This window comes from Ambystoma mexicanum, chromosome 7q (assembly GCF_040938575.1).
Source record: "Ambystoma mexicanum isolate Mex_15411 chromosome 7q, UKY_AmexF1_1, whole genome shotgun sequence".
Classification (NCBI taxonomy): Eukaryota; Metazoa; Chordata; class Amphibia; order Caudata; family Ambystomatidae; genus Ambystoma; species Ambystoma mexicanum.
In genome coordinates, this window is record NC_090941.1 from 114,913,052 (window position 1) to 114,934,149 (window position 21,098).

At 47.0% G+C, this 21,098-nt stretch overlaps 1 protein-coding gene across 4 annotated transcripts in view; it reads left to right on the forward strand.

Moving 5' to 3' along the window:
* MID1 (midline 1) overlaps window positions 1-21,098 on the forward strand; it is a 484,850-nt gene that overhangs the window by 319,318 nt on the left and 144,434 nt on the right. For all 4 annotated transcript variants that reach the window (XM_069640367.1, XM_069640365.1, XM_069640366.1 and 1 more), the window contains exon 5: window positions 16,315-16,463. In XM_069640367.1, coding sequence (XP_069496468.1) covers window positions 16,315-16,463 — 149 coding nt within the window. The remainder of the gene's footprint in view (window positions 1-16,314; window positions 16,464-21,098) is intronic.

A 21,098-nucleotide genomic window follows, 5' to 3' on the forward strand; every position in this document is an offset into this window, starting at 1 on the left:
TTTGTTTATGCCCCCCCCGCCCCCCGACTCCCCGACCCAACAAGATAGTGCACAAGAGGCACCAGGAACCAGTCGCAATGATTCTGGTGGGCCCGCCAACCCTGGTTCTCTCATCTGATGGCAATGATGAATCCTCTGATTTTTATTTTATTAGAGGGCCCCCCACCAAGCTTCCTGTTTCCCTATGTTTGTAACCCCACCCCAACCCCCTCTCCACCTGTTTTAACCCTTAAGCTCCCATATATATATTTTATTTTAAATCGGTGTTTTTCGATGGATTTTTTTCAGTTAAAAAAAATAAACATCAAAAAAACATTTGAGATAAAATCACTGCATAGCATGCAGTCCCTGTAACCTCCTTTAAAAAAACAAACGGCCACATCCAAGCACCCTGCTGAGACCTTTTGTCTCCATTATCCACTATCCACCTGACTCTACTCCACCCGTCAAGTTTGAGCAAGTTTACACTTGCACTACACCCTCACCCTACCCTTGATCTTCACATCAAACTATAACGAAATGCCATATGCCTCCCCATGGGTCGCGTGACGCAGACCAGGTTTGATGCCTATAGAAACCTCACTGCATAAAGTATCTCAGCCCTCTTGAGATCTCACCATTGAACACAGAAATCACTTGTTTCCCTTGCCATATGCTGACCGATCTGCAGCGGAGCACACTGTGTCCTATCTGCCCCACTGCAACACTTAAGAACCTGCAGCCTTGTGCTTTATTCCCCAACTATCCAGCCCGCTGCCCTTTCTTACAGGACCTAGGCACCACGAGGCCATGCAGATGCAAGAAGCCACGCGATGTGAGGCCCAATAACACAAAATAACCAACATTACGGCAGCAAGCAGTGAAACAGGCCCAGGTGTGATGACTGAGGCAATTTGTGGTTGCCATAGGCGCTACCAGCACCAGTGGGCGCCATGATGTCCCTAAAAACAACATATCTATCCGTGTTGTGAAGCACCTACACACAGTGAAAAATGTAAAGCATTTTATTTCTCAAATGTGACTTCACAGGAGCCACTATTTCAAGATACAAATACTTATTTGGGGGCCTAGAAGTCCTTTTACTACTGGCGATTCCTCTTCACTGCTGGGAATGATTTGCTTCATTGCATCTCTTTCTCCTGAGCCCCACTGACCTGTGGTGGAGACACGGCATATGCCTCTCGGTTCTGTCTTTGAAGAATGCACAGCAGGCGCAGGGTTTTCATCAGCACTTTCACTGTGTGAACGTCTCCTCCGCTCGTTAAAATTGACAGCAGTGTGTTTGTGTGTTCGAGGGCCAGGAGACTCCCGCTGCATGTGCCTTTCAACCTCCACTGTCTGAAGTGGCTACTGGAGTCAAGCTTATCCACGCATCTGGGGGAACATGTGTAAATTAGAGGAACGGTAATGAGCAGTTTAAATGCTTCACTTAGCCGCCATTTTCGGCTAATAAGCCTGACATAAAAACGCCCCACAGACAAAGGCAAGCTAAAAAGACTTTAAAATGTATGTCAAAGGTAACAGTGGCTTCTAAACACAAAAAAGTGTAGTTGTGACTTCCTGAAAGGAGCCGAGCAAACACCTCAAAGAGGGCCTTCTCTCTGGCACTACATGGATGGACAGAACGTGACGGAGTTCATCAATACAGCACCACTTCTGGAATGCCAGAGACCCTAAACTTGGCGTTTAAAAAAAAGAAAAAAAAAGAAACTGCACCCAAGTGTCCAGCAATTGGTACATTTAATTCAGCATTAACGAGACATGGCCCATTGTGCTCAAAACATCCTGAAGCGTTTAATCCACACACCCACAATGGGATATGGAGTCCACAATATCCCAAACTATACATTCTGCATGGATCTAGTCTTTTCTTGTAATAACATGCTCTTGCCAGGACTGACGGAAAAAGGCCACGAATGCATTTCTATTTTGATTCGTTTGGTGAAATTGACAAATGCAACCCTTTTAAACATTGTAAGAAAACAGGGTTTTGATTGCAAAAAGGGGTTAGCTTGGGGCTAAGAAAATGCATACATTGTTATTATATTCTAACAACTGTGCAAAACATTTCACATATGTTCTCACGTTTCTTTTCCAACTGTTGTGAGCAGCTGCAGTTTCTATGATTTCTTCTCTTAATGACACCTTGTTCTGCCTCTTTTCTTTTGAGTTAGACTTCTCTACACTATGACAGATGGTCTGACATTTTCATGAGACTGAGCCATATTCTGTGGGTCACAGTGCTGAAGGAAGTACCGGCTCTCATGAATTAGTCTATCCACCCAAAGGGCAACTGTCTACAGTGAAGGGTACTGATTTACTTTACATGCATTACACATGCACACTGAATAACATCCAGTCACATGTAAATTACATACCCATTCGTCAGATACATCGTAGAAACATTCAGTGCATGCCCACTTGTCTGCAACATCAAGTTAAGGCAGTAGAAACATTTTATATTGCAGATAGTATTGCACTGATGAACAAGTTAATGCAATACTATATTTTATATTAGATATATAAATGGTGTTGCTTTGTTGAGCACAGTGAAGAAAATATCTTTAGCATTAGTAGAAATACATAGTCATCTGCAAGTATGCAAACATCTATAAATCCAAGGGGAGCCCAGAACTGGCAATCTCTTCATCTGACTAGGTAGGTACAGTCAAGGTGAACGCCTTCAAGGATCCCCTGCTCCCAGGAAACCTTTTCTGCCAAGTCCATGGAAAGAATTGACATGAAGTCGCTGAATTACTGGACACCAAGTGCAATGTCCAGCATTGTAGCCAGAGGCATGAGGTTGCTAGGGAAAGCACTAAACAAACTGCAACTCACAAGAATTCCAAATGTAATGTTGAGAGTCTTGAGGAACGCTGTCCTAGATGCCTGAGATGAACGCTGTCTGCACCTACTGGTACCATGATAGAATCGCTGTTCAAGAATTGTCCTCTGGCCCTTCAGATCACCCACAACAGCACCAGAACATCTGGGTGATGACTGGGACTACAGAAGTACACCAGTAACCGTTTGTCTTATAAAGAACTGAGCATTGGCAGCTTGTGGTTGGAAAATTGTTCAAGATACCCAACCACATGGTCACCTTCACTCAGATTGCCTTCAGTAATGCACCCAAGTAATCCCAAACAAAGACCTGCCTATACCATTAGTCCTGTCTTTAACATTGGGTTTTATTCTTAGCATCAGTGACTGAACAGCATCATAACCAGTATCGCACACAGTCAATGAGTCATCTTTCCTGCTCTTCCACTATTTCCTGTCGGAGACTGATTTCTGGTTGATCCAATGCAAGTCCTAAGGTTATCCTGAGGTGCTAACTGGTGAACTTGGTGCACTAAAGTCCTAGTTAACATGTTTTCTTCTGATTGACCATAAAAAACATGATCAAGATATAAGGACACTTCAAGAGACTTTCTGGACCACAATTACTTACCTGTACCATGCATCAACACCTTACCTTCCTTTAGAGAAGTGCAATATTGTGTGGAACATCATTTCTTCAAAATGTTATTGTGTTCCCTGTATTCCTGTTTACCCCTTTCCCCTGCTAAGTGAAATGTACTCTGTAAATCATTTACATTTCAACATGGCATGGAAACAATTGTTCAAAAAAGGGGTACATGTTTTGCACATGCATAAAAGTGGACAATTTTATGTATCAGCAATGGTTCAGTCATGGGACTAATTTGCTAGAAGTCCTATTCTGACAAATGAGAATTTGAGAATTCATCCTTTTACTTTGCACCCTTTATTTCTGATTATTTTTAATTTTGGCTATTAGGTGGCATTGAAACCACTGCATATAAATCAAAACTATTGTCATGGGTAGTGAACATAAGAATGAGATGATATGCGAGCAGGGGCACAAAGCACATAGGCCCTCATTACGACCCTGGCGGTAAGTGGCAAACGATGCCGGTAAAGGATTACCGGTATTGTTTACCGCTCCGGCCATTATGACTTGACAATGCGCTATTAAAGGTGCGGCTAAAGGCGCCAAGGGTGCGGGCACGCAACCTCCCATGCCGTAAATACCGGCATGGCGCAAATTGGGGAACATCACTAGTCGGGCGGACATGCAATTAACGCCATTGTGAAGGGCGTAAAATACCAACCGTAAACGGCCATGTGCAGTGTTCCCAACTGCCACAGGTGCATACAATCGGCACAGGTGGAGGCTATACAGACTGGGCAAGCACAAAAGGAGCACACCCCACCCCTTACCACACCCAGTCACACTCCACAATGATCCCAATACTACTAGCAATGCTGGGGCTGGAAGACCTGATTGCAGTGGAAATGCTACAACAACAAGAACAACAGGCAGCACAGAGGAGACGCAGGAGGAGAAGGAGGGCAAGGCAGGGCCAGCATGCCCTACCAGCACAGCCAGTGGCACCACGCAGGCAGCCCCCAATCCCACACATCAGAGCCAGTCCATTCAACCTAACCGCTGAGCAGATCCACACCCTGTACCGTCTGGACCGGGACACCATCACCACCATTGGGGACATGATACATGATGACATTGTCAGCCTGAATGAAACACGCACCGCCATCCCACCCCTACTGAAGGTAGTTGCTGTGCTCCACTTCCTGGCCACAGGCACCTACCAGCACATAGTGGGGCACTTGCATGGCATTTCACAACCATTATTGTCACGTACGCTGAACCAAGTGCTTGATGCCCTCCTCAAGCACACAGATGAGCACATTGCCTTACCACGGTCTGCCCACGGTATCTCAAACACCAAAGTAGGTTCCCATTCACTGGATGGCATACCTAGTTGCATTGGCACCACCGACTGCACCCATGAATTGAACAAAACCTTTTGTTGTGCGTAGTGAGATCATCATGATGGTGACATCAACGGTGCCAGGATGAAAGCATACAAATCACCGGATATCTGCAACATCACAGAAACAACCACTGTGGACTAACACAGTGCATGGGCACTCACAAGGAACTTGACCCCCCTGCACCCACTAGTAGATGGCATGCAAACCAGTCCATAAGAGGAATGCACACATAGCAGTCACATCATGCGTCTCCATCATGCATGGAAATGGGCTTGAAAATAAGAAATAAATGCATGCCATGTTGTCACTCAATGAGGCCAAATATGATGTGGTAACTTACACATACATCGTTGGCCACATGCAGATGATGCAGGCTATCTCTTGAAGAGGTGGTTCCTTACCACACTCTGGAACCCGCAGAACAGGCACAAAGAGGACTACAATCGTGCGCATACACGTACATGTGTGGTGATTTGAGCACACATTTGGCCTTTTGAAGGCACGTTTTCACTGCCTCAGCAGGTCTAGTGGGGCATTCCTGTATGGGCATCAGGAGGTGGGCAAGATCGTCATGGCATGTGTCATGCTACACAATATGTTCATCATACGGAATGTGCCCCTGACGCTGAACTGCAATCACCTTACAATGAGGATGAGGAGGTTGGGGATGGGGCAGCACCTCAGTGATGTAACGATGCACAGGAGGGACGTGCCATGCGTCAGACTCTGATCAACCAATGTTCCTAGCAGACATGGACGGGGGGGTTACATGGAGATGGCACTCGGGGCACAGGGTGTGTCCGGAACATGGGCACTGAAGACTGTTAACCAATTAAGCACACGTACGCAATAAGCAATGTCCACACATGTGAATTCTGATTAACCAAAAAGTGTATTGAATAAGCAAAACTAAGTGAACAGGCCCTCCACCCCACACAGCCACTCCCCCCTTCCCCCTCAACTCCCCAACACACCCACTCCCCCCTCAACTCCCCAACACACCAACTCCCCCTCCCCCCTCAACTCCCCAACACACCCACTCCCTCCTCCCCCTCAACTCCCCAATACACCCCCTACCCCCTCAACTCCCCTACACATGGTGTGCAGTACTGTGCACCAGTGTACCACATGGCACCAGTACACAAGGCTGCGCCTACTGGCATCCCCATCTGCAAGCACCAGTTGCACCCCTGTCTGTTTGCCGCAGGTTCCTGTCTGACCTGCGCACGGGGCTGGTCCTGGTGGAACTGGCAGCCGAGGATGGACGCATGTCCCGCATTGCTTGCACCATCTCGGACAGTACGTGCCGCACTGTGGCCAGTTCTGCGCATATGTCCTTTGAGCTGGACTCAATAGCTGACCTCAGGGAAGCAGCACATTCACACATCTCCTCCCTTGCACTACCACATTCTGTGATGTGCTGTATCAAGGGGCCAGTGAGCTGCTTCTGGTGCCTTATGTCCTGCATCCCCTCTTGGGTGTTTGGGGCTGGGGTGGATGGTTGAGGGGTGGCCAAAATACTGTGTTCCTCCTGCACAGGTGTGGTTGGGCTTGGAGTTGCCGGACACGAGTTTGCCGGAGATAGCCCGTGTATGCTGCTGTTGGGCAGGCTGCATGGGGACAGGTGGGGGGAATGCAGGGGCCAGTGGGGGGGTGGGGGAGTATCAACATGCAGCACATCCCCTTCCTCGTCATCCGAGATTGCTGCTGTGGCAGCTGTTTCTCCAATGGTGCTGCTTGCAGCCGATGCAGTTCCTTCGGCCGCCGACACTTGGCTGATGCTGACTGTTGTTGGTGCCAAAGTTGTGGACGTGGAGCACATTGGTGCTGTGGCCTGTGGTGTGCTCTTGGCCATTTCGTGTCGTAGGGGTTTCCTAATGCCCCTTGAAGTGGGGGGCCGGTGTTGTCCCTCTTCGGCCCTGGCCTTCTTAGCTGGGGTGGCACCTCTGTCTTCATCAGCGCTGTCTGATTGTGTGCCTGTGGGGGACCAAAGGAGGGAGAGGGTTAGTGATGGGTCTACGGGCATTGAGCATGCATTGTGGTGGCTGCATTGATATGGATCGGTGGATGAGTCACATTGGAGGGAGTGACATACAGGTTGTCTCACTCTTGGGTGGGTGATGCATGGAGGCATGTGGGTAGCAACAGAAATGGGGTGCATTATGCATGTGGACAAGGTGATGCTCTGCACTGCCTGTAGGCAGTCTTGTGCTTTTGTGTCTGGTGGACCCTGGTATGCATCATTGCACTTCCCATTCATCTGGACATCATCGTGGTGGTATTGGTATAGTTAGATTTGAGACACCTACCTGCATCGGCTGATGACAGGGCTCCTCTCTCCATGTCCCCAACTCCCTCTCTGGACTCCATGCCTGTGGTGGAGGCACATATCTCCTCCCATGGCTGGAGTTTTAGGGGTGACTCAGCACCTCCACCTGTCGCCATCCCAAGATTCCTGTTTGCCGCCAGTATGCTCCTCGCGCAGAGATGTAGATCGTCCCATCGCTTGCGGCATTGTTTTGGGGTGCGGGGTGTTGTGCCGACAGCACTGACCCTCTGGGCGACCATTGCCCAGATCTGCTTTTTCCGCAGCAGCGCCGGTCGGGTTATCTCTGTTGAGAACACGACGTCTGCATGCTCCTGAAGGGTTTCAGCCAACATGGTCAGCTCCTCTCTTGAGAAGCGCTCCTGGCACAGCAGATCTTCACAACTTTTGGCATACTGATGTCAGATAGGTGGTGGTTGAGGTGTGTGGGAGTTCTGGGGGTCAGATGTCTCCTGGTTGTGGTGGATGGCAATGGATTGTGTTTTTAAAGATGGCCGCCGTGCTCTTTCCCGTTCCTGTGCGATGACGCTACTTCCGGATCCGCCTATTTACAGTCACCGCTATTTGCGGTTCCCGCTATGCGCGGTTACCACTATTAGCGGTGACCGCTAATGCCAATAGCTAGCATGCCAGAGGTGCTTCTGCGCTGCATACGATGCCGGTAAGTGGGATTTTTCAGCCTTTCGCAGCATGGCAGTGATTTCATTACCGGCATGGCGCAAAGCTTGTGCCCGCGAACTCGTAATGGGCCGCTTTTAGCGGTCTATTGCCAGCACGGACACGATAATTGCGCCATGCCGGTAATGACCGATACTTACCACCAGGGTCGTAATGAGGGCCATAGTCTTTGGGTGTTGTTTGGTTATGTACCCACCTATGGCCATGCTAGACCATATGACCATTGCCACCCACTACCAGCTAGTCCCAGCCCAAAATACATCCCACATAGTCTCTTTGAGCTTGCCATGTCAAGTAACAACATCAAACTGTGTCCTTTAAAGGGTCTGCCAGTGTTATTTCAAAGAAGTCTTATGAGAGTTAATGGGTTGACTGCAGCTGTAAATTTGCTGCTGGTTTCCGACACTTAATTTATAAGCAGTATGTGGGTTCTTGCGTCTGTAATTCTGTTAAATACGAGTATTGGCAAAGCCAACAGTTGTTGCTTTTGTATGGGCATTTGCCAGGTACTGCTGTGATCTGTCCAGGTACTCACATTATTTTCCAGCTGTTGCTGTCTCATGGCCAGTGGAAGTGCCTAGCACATGCCTATCCCCTATGTATACAGAAGCCACAACTGCTGGCCATGCCATTTCTTGTTTATTATTTATCACGATTGCTTGCTATTGTTTCCCTCTCTGCTGATCTTTGATTTTGTATTTTCTGAAAGTAGAATTTGCAATTTAAGCCTAAAAACATTTTTATACAAATGTGCATTTTTTGCTCACACTGTTGTCTGCTTCTTTCTCAAGACGTTTGGTGATGTCAGCAAGACCACATCCGAATTTTGTGGAGCTTGTTTATTATGCGCTACTAATCGTTGGCTATCTGATCCATATTTTCTCCCACCATGCTAATGATACATTGGTAGTGTGTGCCTCAATTGTATATTTAATATGATGATACACATTTCTATCTCGCAACAGATGTTATTTCTGGAAATGTTTGCATGCCTGATACTTGCTCATAAAAGGGCCAACACCAAATTGCAAAGTTACATATGGTAAGCAAATTGTGGAAGGCATAATGGGGCTAATTCGGAGCCTGACGGTCTGGAAACAACAGTGGCGTTAAGATTACCGGCACCGTTGTTTCCAAACCAGCATACTACAGGTCTGCCTGCCGGAGCAGCCATGCCCAACAGCTCTGACCCTGCCGGGCACAGCGGCCACGGTAGGCAGACCATCACGGAAGCACCGGCACCATTAGCAACGGTGCCAGTGCCTCCGTGCTCCCCACTCGCATAGGACTCTATGGGAATGGGGACTTACAATTTACCGGCGCCTGACTTTTCAGGTTGCCAGGGTTGTAATCCCCCGGTGACACCGGGAAGTCAGGTGCCGTAAATGTTTAGGGGTCTGTCGGCAACCCGCCGGTAGCACCGGCAGGGTTAACGCCAGACCCGTAATGAGCCCCACTGAGTGTTTTAGTGTGATTGTATTGGTTTGTAAATACCCTACCAAAACAATTGCTTACAGTATGCTTCCTCCATACAGCCTGCACATTGCCATCTCCTGATTGTTCTTTCCAATGTGGCATTTATTAACCTTTATTACTATAAAATAGCATTACATCATTACATATGTGTGCCACATACCTTGTTACATAGGGTACACAATAGGGTACACACAGTTTGTATTGCTCTAGTCTGGCTATTCACAGCAAGGTTACGCTTATCATAATCTGCGAAACCAAAAGACAGGTGGGCAACTGAAAAAAGGGGGACGGTAAGGAGAATGTAGACATTGGCTATTCAATTTGTGGCCTTCCAGATGTTTTGGCCCAAAAGGGCAGTGATTATTCATCCCTGACTATGCTAGCTGGGGATGATATGAGTTGAAGTCTTTAATACCCTGAGGGCCACATAAGGAGGAACCCTGACCTGACCTGGATGCTTTTGGGTGGAGGTGGAGATGAGTAATTAATCAGGTTCCTAGCATAAAAATAACAATATTAAAGAGATATACTTAATGCATATGTCATTCATACTAAGACTGGACAGTATACATTATATCCCAGTGAGTCTGGAAAGTTACCCGAATTTGCTTAGAAGGACTCCTCTCTTTCTAAATATAAAAGTGACACTGTGAAGGGATGATAGGTTTGCAGGTTCTGTCAACGAGGGTTCACATGGAATTCCAAGCATGCATTACCATTTTCTTACCAAACATTATTCCTTTTATGATACAGATTTGTGACGCCTGGTATTTGGTGTATGGCCCTTATATTGTTGATAGCATCTTCCTTGTTCCCTACACCGCTGCCATTTTGCAAGCTATTTTCCTCACCATTTGGTTATTAAGCTACATGTGGCTCAAGGTGGAGATTTGAGCATTGCAACCCTAGCATTGGCAACCGCCTTCAAATCCATTTTAACTAGTTTCACCTGAGACCAGTACAACCTCATGATGTTGTCTTGTTTTACGTTCATCATTCTGTTTCTCAAGCTAGCTTCCTGTATACCCCCTGGGTATTGTGTACATTCTTCCTCAGGGATTTCTACTGTTACATTGATGCTTCCTTTCACCCTCCCTTGATAAGCCACCACATCCATATTCTATTTATTGGCACAGAATGCTTCTTGTTACAGGTGTTGACTTTACTGAGCTGACCACTGTCCCAAACAAACCTCATCCTCTCCTCCCTCTCCTGTTCTTATGGGCAAGAACGTGCTAAATGGGAGTTCAGCATACCGAATCCTGTTAAGCAATAGGTGTGGTGACCAACAATCATTTGCCGGTGACAAAATGACTGCTGCTCTGCAGAAGTACAGGGATGATTAGTTCCTTACTCAGCCCCACACTTCTACTAAACCAGTCATGACCCCAATCATAATTGTGAAACAGGCACAGTACGGCAGGTGTACCTCCTTCAGTGTTTACAGTAGTAGAGGCCGAGGCCAGGCTACACTCTTCAGGAAAAGTACGACCTGATATAAAAAACTACACAAACAAGCCAGGGTACCAACAAAAAAAAAATGTACAACACTGGTTCTATATAATATATATTTAATTACACTAACAAAATGTACACAACTAATACACATTATATTGCCCCACTGATGTAAGGAAGGACACAGAGAAAGCAAACATGAAAATTAAGGGGCAATCTGGGTTTGTAGGCAAGGGAGCTTAGGCAACAAACTCACCAGTAAAATGTCAAAGTTATTGGATATGTCTTTCAAAGGGTACAGAAGGGTGCTTAAGGGTTGCTGGGTCCCTTTAACATGGAAATGGGGGACAGGGACACTTCCACTTGAAATATCTTTAGTTCTTGTGTTCCGTGGCCCAACAGCATCATGCCTGTCATTTCGTTATCAGACCAGGAGTCTGGTTGCTCCTGCTGATCGGGGGGCCAAGGTTGAGTCTGGGAGGGAAAGCAATGGGTTCCAAAGATGTGTTTTTGTTTGGTAGGGGAGATGGCATGTAGTTTGAAGATGCTCTCGACAGTGAGTGTTGTTGTGTCTGTAGTGCTGAAAGACTCAGTGGCCTGGGTTGAGGAGGAGTGGAGACTGACTTTCAGTGGTGAGTGGGCTTGACTGGCTCAACATCCCATTGTGGTAATGCATCAGCAACGGCTTGGAGCTCGAAGAGGCTTGTAGCCAGACAGGTGGGGTCGAGTTGGGGATGTTAGAAGGCTGAGAGGGTCTGAGATGTGGAGACAACAGAACTTTGACATCAGTGTCGAGTGAAACTTAGAGTTCAGGAGGAAATCGAGTTTCATGTTTGCAGATGACTCCGGCAGTTCCCTTGCAGCAGTTTGGAGAGTGTCGAGGGTGCCTAAACTAGCACTGCAGTAGATCAGATATTCAGGAAGACAGCTTGTTTCCTTGGTGCTTTGGTTGCTGGTAGACCCAGTCCAGGGTCTGAGGGTGTAGGTGAGTCCACTGCTCTGCCCTTCCCAACCAGGAAGGTCTGTAAAGCACTTGCAGGGTTCAGCTACCCCCAGTGAGCGCATCTGCTTACCAGTTTCTCAGTTGGAGTGGGCCTGCTACACCCAGCAGGCCATCTCAAATAGGCATTTCACATGGTTGGGGAGAAGAGCTTTCCTCGTCCTTGGAGCTCCTGGTCATCACTTCTCTGTCAGAGTACTTTAGAGTAGAATGTACTCTGACAGGCTCAAGCGAATCCTCCAAGCAGTGGCCAAAGATGAATCAACTAAAGAGAGGGCTCCCCCCCTTATGATACATCAGATTGTCACAGAGCAACTGTGTTAAGGGCCCAATGCTTGTTGCTGTAACAAATGTCCCTTTTCTGTTGATGGCATATGGAAAGTGCTTTGTCTGCAGGATGTGGCAAGTGGAACATAAAGTGTGGGAGCCCAAGCAAACTCCAAGATACAAAACGCCTGTGTGGTCTGAAACTCTTCCCAGGAATATTCAAACTCTGCCCATTTCCTCTGCCTCCATCAAAAAGTCTCCAGTATGAGATGGTAATTGTTATGACTGGGTTGTCTTGGAAGCACTGGTTCCAATAGGATATCCCATGGAGTGGTCTTGTTCACTGGAGGAAGGCAACAACCCTTCTCAGTGGGATCAAAGCAAGACCTTTCATGGCTGGACCCACCATGGCTGTGGATACACCCAGTCCAGACTCCTTAATAAACGGTAGGCCCTGTTATGAATGAGTTACTGTCCACCAAGCTGCCCATGAAATGACATCAAATGTGTGTGACTGTATAATGTTGCTATCTCAGCAGCCAGCATGACAAAAACAGACCAGGCTTATATTTAGATATTTACTGCCAACACACTGCTGGGGTAAACAATCATGATATTGTGAACTAGAGGAGCATGGAGATTGAGGAGCATAGAGATTAAAAGCCTTTGTCTGTAGGAAGTTTGTGTTCCAGCAGGTGTGTTGTGGAATACACACTTGTACTTTGAGGCAGTTGCTGGGTATGTCCGGAGATGGTGACACCAAGGTACATATGTTCATTATGCTTTTTGACATGGAGCATTGTGAAAGTGGGCTCTGATTAGCAGATCTCACATTCAGAAACAGAATTACCTGCATCATTTCATTATTAAACATCTGAAAATCCTAGGGTTCCTACCCTCGCAGGTGGCATTCTGTCTCACTGCCCCTTTGCAACTGGAATAGCAAAAGGATGAGACAGTTTTTTCAAAGTAAGCATGGTGATGGCATGTGTGACGCATGTAACATTTAAAAGTGTCTTAGGTAAACGATATAGTGACATTAAAGGTCGAGATTTGTGCACAAATCTGCCATTAACATTTGGATGTCAAAATGCATCCCCAAAGGATTTGTCATCCCCCGGTTCTTTCTTGGGCCTTTGTGGCATCGGATGCTGCTTTGTTTTTCTGTTCCAAAAATGATGCTCACACACACTTTGTCTCAGTTGACTTGACTTTCAAATTTATGAGATCAAGACAAGAAGGTTTGTTCCCAACTTGTCCATTCAGGAACCTAATAATGGTTTAAGTAATTTAACCATACAGTGAATGAAGCTGCAATCAGTTGTGGGCTTGGTCAGAGCAAATAATGTTGCATACAATGAATAATTAATAAGAAAAATATTATATTTTATTATGATTTGGACAGATTAATCTTCCACTAAATAAGAGTATTCAATAACTCAAACAAAACACTAATAATGAAGCTAATAAAGAAATAATTAGGGCATATATTCTCTTGTAAGCACCATAAAACAGGAAGGTAAGGATATACAAAAAAGCAATTTCACACATTAGTTATGAACATGAAAATAAATTGCACTTTTACTGTCGCTATCTTAATGGTCTCCTACATAGAGAGAGCATGGAAGAAAGAAACATGCCTGATCCTAGTCCTAATCTGAAGAGTAAGGAGTTTATGAGGGGATGCAGCTATTAAATGCTAGGATTCCAATTATTACCCAGGTCTAGGTCCTTGTCAGTATCCCCAGGCACAACGAATGTCCAGATGGTGTCTTATGCCAAATATGGACGTTTCGGTGGGTAGAAAGGTATACCGTATACAGCAGACCTATTTCCAGAGAATCCCCCCAAATCCCCTCCCCACTATTTATTCCCTATACCCCACCAGTCGTATGCCCTCCGCGCCAACAAAACAAATTCGATGATCTTTTTCAAGAAAACATTTTCGCCAAAAAGTGCCGCGAAAGAAAAAACAAGCGATGAATGATTGTCAAACCAGCTCTTCCTTCCCTTCACAGAGTGCCAGATTAACACTCCAAATTCACCACAGGATCTTGAATACTGTAACCCATTGCCAACACTCACCAATACCGAGGTCTTGCGTGCAGTGCACCTCCAGCCCCAAACTCTCGTGCCAGTTCTGTGTTCCCCATCAGTAAATACCCCCACCCAATTTTCTCTGATTCTTTAGCCATCTGCAACTGCCATCCCATCCAGCCCCTCCCGGGTGAGTCCCGTACCTATGCCCTCTGAGCCACAGCCACTCGCCTCTGTGTCTATGCTCCCTTTATGCCCCCCTAACTCACCCTCACCCTGGGACCCATGTCACTGAACCAGGCACATTCCCCGCCCACAACAAAGTGCCATTATCCTGCACAAACCACCATGGTGCCATGCGTGCCCAAAGGTTTTAAGATTGCATGAAAAGCAATTCCCAAATGACCCAAAAATACACTCATGCTCACGAGAAAAAGGTGTATTTCTATCCAAGCAGTCAATTAAGAGAAATTTAGATGAGTTACCAAAAATATAGGATATTTACAGATAAACCTACCAGGAATTGGGAGTGTCCTGGCAAAGCAATCATCCTGATTGACATCTTGAGTCTAACCTCTTTGGCCCTTTAAGTAGGGTATACTAGCACATCTGAGGGTCATTTTAAGCTTCTGATGGGATCAAACTTGATAAGGACATTTCGCCCGTGCCTGAAGCTAAATTGGTAGTTGCTAAATGGAATTTTGGGGCAGTTGACTTTGCTAAAAGAGAGGGCTATCCCCACGCTCACCTGTTTTGCTGCCTGCCACCAGGCGCTTATCAGCTTCTGTGATCCAGGTCATCCTTCACCTTTTAGGTAAGGGCAAGTCAAAAGTAGGCAATCTTCATTTACTGGCACATTTCCTGAAGGACTTGATTTAAATTTGGAGAATACAGTAGTAGACGATGCCATGAGTCCCTGTTCCATGGTTGTGACTGAGCATTTTGGATTCTGGCTGACCGCAGTCACAGGCAATGGACTGGAGGACTAGATCCTACAGCATAATGGTATGGGACCGTCATACTTAGGAAAACCCAGATCCATAACTCCATCTGGGGCGTGAGGTCTGCCCCTTGATCATGGGAGAGCGAGTAGACCCCATGCCATTGTATTTGTTAAACAAGGTTCTCATTATCTGGGGCTAGGGGTCGGTACAACAAGGCATCCATCGCACTTGTAAATATTAGGTGTTGGACAGTAGTGTTGAGTTTTCCAAGTTTAAAAGAAGGCCTATTGTTAACACATAGGCTTCCCAGGCCTATTAACACTCAGGAAGGTAGTGAAGTAGCATTGATCTAATTCTTCGCAACTCTCAGCTTTATCTTCTTGGGCCAATGTAGGGGAAAACAAATGTCTTTCAGTATTGCCACTTCACATAACCACACTCAACTGTTATAGGCTGAGGAGTTTGTAAACATCATCAGTTTGCTGGGATACTGTCTTAATTCATGGAAAAATTGCATTATTTTCCCACCATCCTGATCATATTTATATTGACTCAAGTTAAATCTTTGTTCATGTGGCATTATTGATTTTGCCGAAAAAAGATCCAACAATGTACATTTCAAGAAATAAAGCATATCACATACTAATGTAGATCACTTGATTATGTCGCTAACAACATATAACCTTGCACAACAGAGCATGGGAATTCACACCAAACCAAAAACCGCACTTAAGCTCAGCGAACGGTGCAAACCGAACTGAAGCTTCAAACAGGACATCAGAACTCTCACTTTCCTATTCCCACTACACCCTACTAAACACCTCACCCACTCCCTCTTTTTTCACACACCCCTTTTCAGATCCAAGAGAGCACCTGGGGACCACTCGGGTGGTGACAGTGCGCAGTACAATACCTTTTCCCTTGTGTGTATATTGTGGAAATTGTTCGAAATTGCAGCTGCATGCACAATGCCATTCTTGCATTTCATGTTTCTCTCCAGAGGAAATGGTTATCAAAATAGTTTGCTAGTTATCTTATGAACCCATTGTGCCAGGAAATGACGCCCTTTGCTAAGGAAAATTGGCCAGATGTGCTTGTTTTGGCTCAGTCACAATTCCCCCTCCCCTACCCACTCTACGTCTGTAATAGTAGGAATGAAAGGTCGGTGCTGTGGATTTTTTTAAAGTGCCCTCAGTTTTGTGCAGCATGAAAGAGCTGGGTCTTTCCTTTTGGACACACTGAGATAATTAGTTACACAGTTTGTGAGAAAGAAACTAAAGATTGCCTGCTCTCCTTTTTTTCCGCTGAAGGTGTCCAGACTGAGGAAGTTGGCGCAGCAGATTGCCAACTGCAAACAGTGTATTGAAAGGTCCACCTCGCTCATCTCTCAAGCTGAGCAGTCTCTCAAGGAGAATGACCACGCCCGCTTCCTGCAGACTGCCAAAAACATCACAGAAAGGTAAATGAGATTCAAGCCGCATAGCTCGGTTTGTGTTTTTGCCGATTTCTTTGTTTCCGGTTAAATTGTTCCTTTCAGGTGGGTATATGGAATCTTGGTTATGAGATGGCCAACTGTTTACAGGACACATTTAATACAAACTGGAAACTCTCACGAGCCTCTATGCACTGTTTTGGGACGACTGCTTATAATCATAGAACCCTTGTAAAGCCCTCACTATCCTTGAGGCGGACATGTTAGAAAGCAGTGTGAAAAACATCCCATTTTGCAGTGCAACTCCAGGTGGAAACTACGGCCAGGCGCTTATGCACAAGTTTCTCCATGGCCCAGGAGATCAGCCTGTCCCTGGTGGAGAGCCTGGATTCTGATGCATAGCCTGCTTTTTTCTTTTTTGACCGCTAAAAAAGAGGTGCCACCCATCCAACTCTAATTTAATGATAGCATCCATGTATTTAACAGTGGCCGGCATTGCTGATCTCTTCTGGGGGTGCATGAAACCCCATATGGATTATCCACAAAGCGGGGTACGGTGACGGGCAGGGGAACCCAGGGTCCTCCGGGTGTGAAAACAAAAATCAAAATATCGAGGCTGAGTACCCCAAAAGGAAATAAACCGTACACGGGTTACAAAGGAACATACAAAATTTCTTTAATTGTACTGAATCAGTTACAAAGAACAGAACAAAAATCAGATAGCTATCGGCCCTCAGTGCAACAAAGCGAACTCCAGCGTGGTTCGGTGTATTCAGTGAGAGACGCTGTACATTAGAATTCGTTGCTCTTTTATACCATTTGCGAACATGATATCCAACCCTACTTCGGGTTAATATTCCTCTAATACATTACTGATCTAGGGTTCATGCCCAGTTCGCATATCCACATGTAACTAGTCTGTCTTTAATTCATACGTCAACAAGCCTACACAGCAACTGTGTGTTTTGGGATTTCCCATACAGGTCTTCTCAAACATTGATACAATGTAGTTAAACAAGTGTTCTCAGTTCAGTATTTGAATACATTGTTCTTAACATATGCTCGCGGATTAGTTTCATTGACGCGAGTAATCCTTTACACACAGGTCAGCGAAGGACAAGGTCTCAGTTCACGACCTCAACAAGTGGCCTGCAGGCAAGTTACATATTAATTACACGCAGAGGTCAAGACGGCAATGTTGTATTTTGGAATGACATTGTCCACCATTTTAACTCACAGGGTGACTTTACAAAGCGAACCTAAAATGGCGGACTGACCTAAAACGGCGGCTTACATTGATCTTAAGGTCAGGACCTTGCAACACGGATTTCTTTGCAAGTGACTTACAAGAAGCTTGACGTAGGCCAATATACATATATTCATTGCAATAGGAGGCACAATATAATTTCTCATTTGACACGGGATTCCCATGCTTTTGACAATCCCACCATGGATAATAATACAAATTTAGTAAAGAAGGAAGTGGCCAGGCTCTTTCTGGCAGTATCTCTGGCTCCATAAGCCTGGATAGGAATGAGGTGGCAGTGGAATGTGCATGCCTGTCATCCAACATAAAGGTGTTAACAAATAGAATATCTACTCCTATTGTTTATATTTACACGTCAAACCTGATTATGTCTATGTAGATAGGCATGCCTTTCAGGATATCTCTAGAAGTGGTTTTTAGGTGCAGAAAATTAAACAAAATGTGTCAAAACGTTCAACCTGTGCATTTCCCCAAAAGGGAAAAGCAAAGTGCAAAGGGAATGAGCAACTTTGTGTTTTATGTTGATGTTGTACAGAATTATTTATCAAACTTCTATCCTCTAAAATAAAGATGCAAATTGTCGAGCATTTATAGGCGTGCCATCGGGCGCTCGACAAAGGTGCTTCAAGCTGAAGCATTTTATTGGTTTGATGTCCCAATCTTCAATAACTTGTGTGTGTTAGGAGGACATTCTTAACCAACCATATGACACGATGACGTCAGCCAATGGTGTTCGACCAGTTTCGATAATGTCATATTTTGAAAATGTGAGTGATTCGCCATAGGTCATTTGTGTGGCCGATTTTAATTGCCTTTCACATATATTCAAATCAAAATGGAGCACAAAAGGTACCTGCTCATTATAGTTTTTGTTGTTGTTGGGTGTAACATAAAGTTGAAAAATTGTAAGCTTAAAGAAATAGCTTGTTGTAATTGCTACCATTTAGTACATGTTTCATAATACAGCTCCCGGAACACCAGTTATATCCACTCAAGGTGAATGAATCCTTTGCAATATATTTTTTCACAAACGATTGCCATTGTTATACCGGTGCATTGACTGTCAGCCTCTGTTTCTTCATTTGCACAGCTCTGCCTGCTGCAATCAATGTAGAAAACAAATATGTTGATCTTTCAATAGTAACACTTTACATAAGCAGGCTTCATAGTCGTAAGTGCAGTTCTCCAGCATGGGGTCTGGCATGGATTCACATGCTAATGAATATTCCCCGTCGTCAGGCTGGGAATCCTCGGTAAAGAAAAAACCAGTATCAGTTTCGTTTCTGATCTGTCTTTCGTAGTAATAACCAATCACTGGTCTCTGCGTCATACTGACCACAGCCAATGACTGCCCTCTACCTAAGCACCGCCTCTGGCAGCCATCTTCAGATTTTTACTGCACGTTCATGTGTTGGGATCCTCGTGCTATTGCTCTCGAGCGTTAGTGCTATTTTTTTTCACGTTTTTTCTCAAATACTTCGTTTTTTCGGTCAAAAGAGCCTCAAGCTCCACCGACTCTCCATCCGATCAACGGGGACCCGTGTCGGATTCGTCTGCGCCCCTCAAGGGTGAAGATTTCGTCGAGCTACGTTTTGGAGGACTCCAGAAGCTTCTCAGGCCCGGACATGGCCCTGGAGAAGGGAAGCTCGATGCCCGGAAAGCTGTTCAGGGTCTGCCCTGGATGCCAGCTGCAGAACGTCTTTAAGGAGGACGAACACTCCTTTTGTCTCTACTGCTTACATGAGGACAAGACGCACGCAGAGAAGGACTGTGCGTTTTGCGGCAATATGTCGGAGCGGACCATGAAGGACCGCCATCAACGCCTCGCCAACTGGCTGGAAGGGAAGAGCCCGTCAGGCGAGAAGAAGAGGAAGAAATCCGAGCGGTCTTCTAAGACCTTTGAGGACGCCCCGGCGACGGGGGTCCAACACAAGGCCAAGCACCGCGAGTCCGCTGGCACCGGGAGCGCCGAACGGTCGGGCTCTACGGGCGCCAGGCAGGGCGCACCCTCCCCGGCACCTTCAGCCACGAGCCAACGCTCTGGGTCGGGTAAGATGAAGGGCGAGCAACCGGCGAAGCTCCTGGAGAGGCCCCGGTCGAGCTCGAAGGCCCCATCGGAGGGGGAGCGAGGCAGTGTCCCCCCCCCCCTCAAGGATAAGGCGGTGAGCGCACCTAAGGTGGTGAAGGCCTTAATCCATCCGGCCAAGCCCTCTATCGATACTGTCGCAGCGGCCCTGGCTCAGCCTGTGGAGGCTACACCAGTGGTGGCGATCTCGGGGCTCAGAGTCTCCCTGCCACCTCGGAGGGAGTCCTCTTTTGTGCCCATCGATAGGACCCCCGTGAAATCCCCGGCGGGGAAGAAAAAGGGGGGGCAGGGCGTCGTCGTAGATTCGGCTTCAACCTCGGAGGAAGAGCTGATCGAGGTCTTAAGCCACGGCCTTGGCGTGGATGAAGACCGGCCCGTCGGGATGGATCCCGACGCAGGTGATGACATCGTCGAGGGTGCCGACGGGGCCCCTGATCGCCCGTCGGATTCCCCTCTGCCAGCGCCGCAAGACAACTCGGCGCCATTTTGTTGACTATACAGTCCTTATGCTCAGAGATAAGGACGAGACTACCGTTGCCGACGGAGGAACCTCTCCCGTCGGGGGATCCTGAACCGGGAACTTCTGGTGTTCCCCCGCCCAAGAAAAGAAGGATTCACCCTTCACCTCCTTTTCAGCCGTCGCGACCCGTCCAGCCCTCCTCCCCGTCCACCCGAGGGGATGATACGGGGACTGACACGTCAGCGACGGGTACGGACGACGAGGTATACAACGAGGATCTACCGTCGTCACCTCCCACCAGGGCTTCTCCGCCCGACGAGATTGGATCGTTCCACTCCATGATCGCCAGGGCATCCGAGCTTTTCCAACTCTGCCCTGAGGAGAAGAAAAGGAAGGATTCCTTTATCAACGGCGCGAGGCCAAGAGGAAGACGGTCCTCGCGGTGCCTCTACTGGACGACATTTGGGATGAGGGCCTCGCCCTCCTCAAGAACCCTTCCATGACGCCAGCTAGAAGAGACCGGTACGAGAAGAAGTACCGGGTCCCGGACGCGGCCCCCCTGTGCCTCCGGGCGCAGCCTACCCCGGACTCCGTCGTCTCCGCGGCGGCCAGGAAGAAAGCGGGGGGGGGTGCGGCCTCCACATCGACTTCCCCACCGGACGGCGAGGGAAAGAAATTGGACGCTATGGGACGCAGGGTCATCTCGTCTGCAGCGACGACGATTAAAGCGGCCAACGCCTTGGCTATCGTGGCCCGCTACGACAGGGAGCTATGGTACAAACTGGCTCCCCTGCTGGACTTCCTACCGGACGACAAGAGGGCGGATGCCCTGGAGATCCTACAGGAAGG